Genomic DNA, 6,000 nt, shown 5'->3' on the forward strand with positions numbered 1-6,000 from the left:
CCCTTTCCTGTTAGGTGATAATTGCGCGGCGGATAATATATGACGGCAATCCGTATGACTGCTTTCAGTGTCACTTTTATACAGGGTGTTTCCTACTTTTCCGGCAAAATTGTAGGAGCGTGATCTACAAGCGAAAACAAGAAAAGAATGTTAGATGAGGTTTGTTTGTAAACGCTTTGTTACGATATTATAAGCAAATATTGAATGTAGCATAGAATTGATGAGTAACAGCAGATTTAAAGCTGAATAATACGGAAGGTTGATTGTGTATCACCTGATCTTAGATCTCTTGACTTCTACTTATAGGGAACCCAAAATCAAAAGGTGTACAGTACAGCAGGAAGTACGTATGAAGAATTAACTCAACGAATTTAGGCGTGTACTACAATAAGGAGACAGCTTCATTTTTTTATGGTTTTGAGATTAGAATATAATCACGGATTTAAAAAATTCCTTTTTCTCGTGGTATAATAAGGCTCCGATCGTTAGAAAAACTGATGATGTCGATTTGATAGAGACAGAGCAGGAAGAAGAATTAATTTTGCACTAATTTTACAATTTTTGGTATTCTGTATTTTTTTGTATGTATTGCCGAATGTTTTAAGAATAAAATAGACACGTATTTGAAGGAAACTAGGGACAGCGAATTTCTTATTTCGAGGCGGAAAACAGTTGCTTGTTTCGAAACAATACTGTACCGACGAAAATAATAAAATTCTGAAGCTGGACATCGCATGTTTGTTTCGTTAGGGCGAAGATAAAAATAACAAAACATATTTTTAAATATCAATGTTGTAAATGTGCAGTGTATAAAATAAAAAGATTTTCATAATTTGTTCACAACCAAGAATAGAATTTGAAGTGACGTGAATTCACCTCAGCGGTTGCGAATGAGTTAATAATGACTTTTTGAAGTTGTAGCATCAGGATAATAAGAATTAATAATAAGAATCAATAGCAAAGTATCTGTGTAAGAAGGCTTTAAAAAATACAAGTGCTGGAAAGTCGATTTTTCTCTTAAACAAACCAGAACCCTGTCTGAATATCGAGTATTCGCTCTGATAACATTTCTAGCGAATTGACGATGAAGCAGTTGAAATGAATAAAGAAAGAGGGCGAAATAAATCCAATATTTATAACATGGCACGAATATCGATACACTAGTCGAATATATAGGGTATCCCGTATAAAACGTTACAAGCTGTTGTTAAAGACTTTGAAGATATCGTCTTGGAACAAATGTTATTCAGTTTTATAGGAGCAATCCAAATAACAAAAAATTAATATCACTATTTCTAAAGAAACGGATCGTAATATTGTAACGGGACACACTATAGAAACTCTGATATCGTACATTCCCCGTCGATGGTCTCGAATGTGAATGTTTATAATTGTTGAATCATGTCATGGTTATTTTATGTAGTATGGAATTTAACGCGATAAAAGAGTATATTCGTACCTATCTCCTTTGCAGAGTCCGGAATCTTCGACTGCCCAATCGACGTAAAGACCAGGTGTATCCTCTCTCGGTCCTGCTCCAAAACGAGGGCTTTTAGGATCTGCGCTGACCTCCACTGCATGTATCGTCACTTGCGTAGAACCAGTGATACAGCTGCAGGTTAACAATTCAAATTTATCAAATATCGTGTCTATAATTATGCACAAAAGCTTGAAACAAAATGAATGAAATCAACCGATTCCTTAACACTCTCGCTGCGGACAAAAATAAGTAGCCGTTCGCTGGGAGCTGCAATTATGATATTTTCTTTAATGAAAAATTTCTCACAAACATTCTAATATGATTGTTTTGAAAAACATATACTTTGGTAACTTATTTTATATATAATATGATTGCCGAACAAAAAAGATGAAAACTGAAAAGTAATAAAAACAATCATATATATTCAGTTGGACGCACATGTGCGTCGTCCGCAACGATAGTGTTTAACTCTTTGGAGTTGGGTGGGTTAAAAACTGTTGTTTTCTTTTTTTGCTTAGCTTTGATATTTTATTTAAAGTTTTTCCATTCAGTTGCCTTCGAACAAACGCCAAATGATAAATAAATGAAAACATAATTTTATACAAGGTAGAACACATTGGTGAATCGTTGAAACTTCTTCTGTGCAGCATGAATTTTATTTTTAATTTTAAATCGTGTGCGTCGGAGAGTTAACACTGCGAAGCGGACCAGAAGTCTCAGAAATGTTTATGCGTGTTGGTCGAATGAAATGTACACAAACATATTGCAAGAAGTTCCGGAGTCATCAATGCATAACTTGTTTGACCCGGAGTGTGAGGGCTACATTTTTCAACAAGACAATGCTCCTTGTTATTCTATAAAGAAAACTAAGGAGTGGTTCACTGAGAGTACATAATACGTGTAATAGGTATAGGAGTACTTTATATTGGAAATAATATTACGTAGCTGCTTCTAAGGCAAACTTCATTGGTCTTAATAATCAATGTTTATTTTTAGTTTATTTCTACAGGATGTTCCAAACTGTGAAACAAATTAATGAATTATTTTTTATAAGAAGTTTGGAGACGTAATCCTGTTATTTTTCATATAAAATGAACTGCTTCAATTTTGATTTTTCATTAGGTAACAAAAATGGTTTCCGATGGTCCATTATTCGGTGCAATAATTAGAATAATTACGGAGTAGAATATTTTACAATGAATACATAGAAGTTTCAATATTAATTTAATAAAGGATTAGGATTAAATTTTTAAACATTGGTTTTATTTTTTATCTACTATAAGTGATCTATGTAAGTTTGCATATAATATACAGGGTGCGGCCGAATAACATGTACTAGCGGGCACGAAGTGGTTCCTTGTGGAAAAATTAGAACAAAATATGCAATACAATTTTTTCATTCAAAACTTAGTTTTCGAGAAAATCGAGTTTGAAAATCCTATTTGTACGTGTGCTGTTATGGCTAAGTCACATAATTGATCAAATAAAATGCTGCTCGTTAAAAGTCTTCTGTGTATTTTTTCTTGAACTCGGTAACTTTTAAATGCTGTGTAGACAGATTGTTTATAAACGCGATACGCGTTATACGACGTTCGGCGAACTATAATTTACAATCATTCGTAACAGCATACGTACGACTAGGATTTTCAAACTCGATTTTCTCGAAAATTAAGCTTTGAATGGAAAAATTGTATTCCACATTTTGTTCTTATTTTTTCATAAGGAGCCTTTTCGTACCTGCTATTACACGTTATTCGGCCGCACCTTGTATGTGCCTAATGCTGCTGAACACGCAAGTTGTAGACGCAAGAAGTTCGCAAGATGATCGTAATGTGTATACGGAAACGTACCTAAATATCGTGTCATTCTTTTGTTTCTCCTGAGTCTCCGCTAATTCTAAGGCTGCCTGAAGAGCTCTACTTTCTTCGCGAAGGGTCAGAAGTTCAAGTTCTTCTCGTCCAAGTCTGTACTCTAACTCGGCTTGTTGAATCCGAACATCGATGTTGCTGAAACAAACACAATCGAATGTTGCGGTATACGTGAAACATTCTCCGTTTCAATCATACTTGTTCACTGAACATATTCGCGACCCCCTGACATCGATTCATGTCACTTCAAATTTTATTCCTGGTTATGAAAAAATGATTAAAAATCTTTTTATTTGATATGCTACATGTTAACAATATTGACATTTCAAAATATGTTTCGTAATTTTTGTCTTTGCCCTAATGCGATGTCCAGTTTCAGAATTTTATTATTTTCGCCAGTACTCGGTATTAGAAACGTAAAATATCTCTCGGTCCTATTTATAGGATTTCCTGTCTGTGTTTACTTCTTGAAACTTATTAACTTTATTGCTGTTTGTTTACTTTTACGTTTGTTTACTCATTAATATTTAAAAATATACGACGCTTTTGTTACAGACGGTAACAGTATGCAAATGTTAGTGTCGGCCTTTTAATGTCTAGATTAATATAGATCAACGTAGAAAGTCCACGTCTACGGCGTAGACTATTTCTAAATAGACCGGTAGTAAAAGTGTTAACTGCTATGCTCTAGTTAACTTGGATAATATTATAGTAGTCGCATACACAAGGGAAATCGTGTTCTGCGATTATATTAAATTTGTGTAATTGTTGAAGGTGTTTTCGTACTATTTTAAATATTTAAAATGTGGAATAAATAATCGTCATATTTTTTAAACTGACTAACCGATAAAAATTAATTGTGAGATTTATTAGTATTAGTATCTGAATAGTTACGTAAAAATATTTTACAATTAAAAAATAAAAGCTTCACTATCTAATTAAATAAAGAGTCTTAATTAGATTGTTATACATTGGTATTACTTGTTATCTATTATACGATTAAAATTGTGTCTATGCTTCATAATAAATATCGAGCTTCAATTTACTTACTCGGTAATATCTAAGCGTTCAAGTGCAAGTTTCAAATTCTTAATCGCCAGTCGCTTATTATCCGCGTCACGTCGTAACCTCTGTAGTCTCTCCTCTGTCACTTTTCTGTCCGCCTCTGTCAAAGGTGGTGCACCATTGCGCAATGCTAATCGATTGCTCAGGGTGTTGCACAGCTGCCCTTTCAATCTGAAACGTAACAATGTATAACATGATATATTTTCAACAGTGTTAATAAGAATGATTGATACTAATAGTGACGGTTGACAAGATGGTTGCCACGCACGTTTTGCTTTTCCTAATGAAAATTGAGTATCAACGAATAGAATTATATTAATAAATTCCTGATAATGTCATCCTGTTTCTTATCAAATTTCGGAACGATCATTAATTGTAAGATGCGTTTGTCTCATGAAAACCCTTAGGTCGAAATTTCTGTTCATCTTACTAATGCTTTTTAAATCAGAGATACATGATTGCAAAATAATAAAATTCCTCACGTTTGAATAATATTCTCTTTGTCGCGTAGCGCAACTCGAAGAGCGTCCACTTCCTTATAATGATCTCTGTTTCGATGTCCAGCAGGCGACGTGACTCCACCAGAAATGCTTCCACCCTTTTTTCGTCTCGGTGTTGTCGACAATGACACTTCAATGCTGGCCATCTACCAGAAAAATAGGTATATATGAAAACAATTGCTGCTTTAAGCAGGATAAACTAAAATATGTAATTTCGTTCAAATGAAGATAGAATGACAAATCCCAAAATGTCTTGGTAACTGGGAGACATGCTCTACAAGATGCAAAAGGTTTCATCCCGATTAGTTAAGCCAGAGGTTCTCAAACTTTTTAGAGTCACCGCGGCTCCCTTAGTATACATGATTATTTTCGGCAGGTCCTTTAATACCAATCGATATGAAATTAATCTGAAATACATATATAATTCAACAGTCTCCTTGAATGCACAAGTTTCTCTACGATAAATAGGACAGTAATATGATCCGGGATCGGATATTTCGATGAGACAATGCTAATGCAACGATCAAACTTTTTTTATTATTACAGTTTTTGTCGTACAACTGTCACCATCATATTCCTGGCATTTCTCTAATTAAAATGAGACCAAACATGACGTAATCCGCAACATATTTACTACATATTGTCTCACCGAAATATTCCCGGTGTTGGTCGTCATTTTCGCATGTCGCTCCGTCCTCATCTTCATTCGCTGTCCTTCTCTACACTCGAAGTTTGTTGGCAAAACATTCGAAAACATTCCTGGTATCAGGAGTACATGGTATGCGAAGAGGTGGCACGAAAAAAATCAAGTATGGGCCACTACTTTAATTCTGCATTGAACCTTACCTTTTGTATTTGGAAAACATGATATATGAAGTAGTAGCATGAAGAAAATGGTACGAATGAAAGTATGTGGCACTACTTTTAATTCTGGATTGAAAAAATAAAAAATCGGCCTGAATTTCGAAAAGTACGGAAAATTAGCCCCTAGAATCAGGCAACCTATACTAACAGGTAAGTCGGGCCGGTTGCCTGCCTGCAGGCGCAAACGTGCCACTTCCTCGCATATCATGTGCTCCTGATACCA

The 6,000-nt window shown here is 34.7% G+C and overlaps 1 protein-coding gene across 6 annotated transcripts in view; it reads right to left on the reverse strand.

Annotated features, from left to right (window-relative positions):
• The window catches only part of LOC128891685 (uncharacterized), a 77,905-nt gene that overhangs the window by 10,584 nt on the left and 61,321 nt on the right, over positions 1-6,000 (reverse strand). For all 6 annotated transcript variants that reach the window (XM_054151377.1, XM_054151379.1, XM_054151381.1 and 3 more), the window contains 4 exons: positions 4,896-5,059; positions 4,399-4,584; positions 3,331-3,486; positions 1,460-1,612 (listed from right to left, as the gene is read on the reverse strand). In XM_054151377.1, the coding sequence (XP_054007352.1) occupies positions 1,460-1,612; positions 3,331-3,486; positions 4,399-4,584; positions 4,896-5,059 (659 nt within the window). The remainder of the gene's footprint in view (positions 1-1,459; positions 1,613-3,330; positions 3,487-4,398; positions 4,585-4,895; positions 5,060-6,000) is intronic.

The sequence above is a fragment of the Hylaeus anthracinus genome, unplaced genomic scaffold (assembly GCF_026225885.1).
Source record: "Hylaeus anthracinus isolate JK02 unplaced genomic scaffold, UHH_iyHylAnth1.0_haploid 12002, whole genome shotgun sequence".
NCBI lineage: Eukaryota > Metazoa > Arthropoda > Insecta > Hymenoptera > Colletidae > Hylaeus > Hylaeus anthracinus.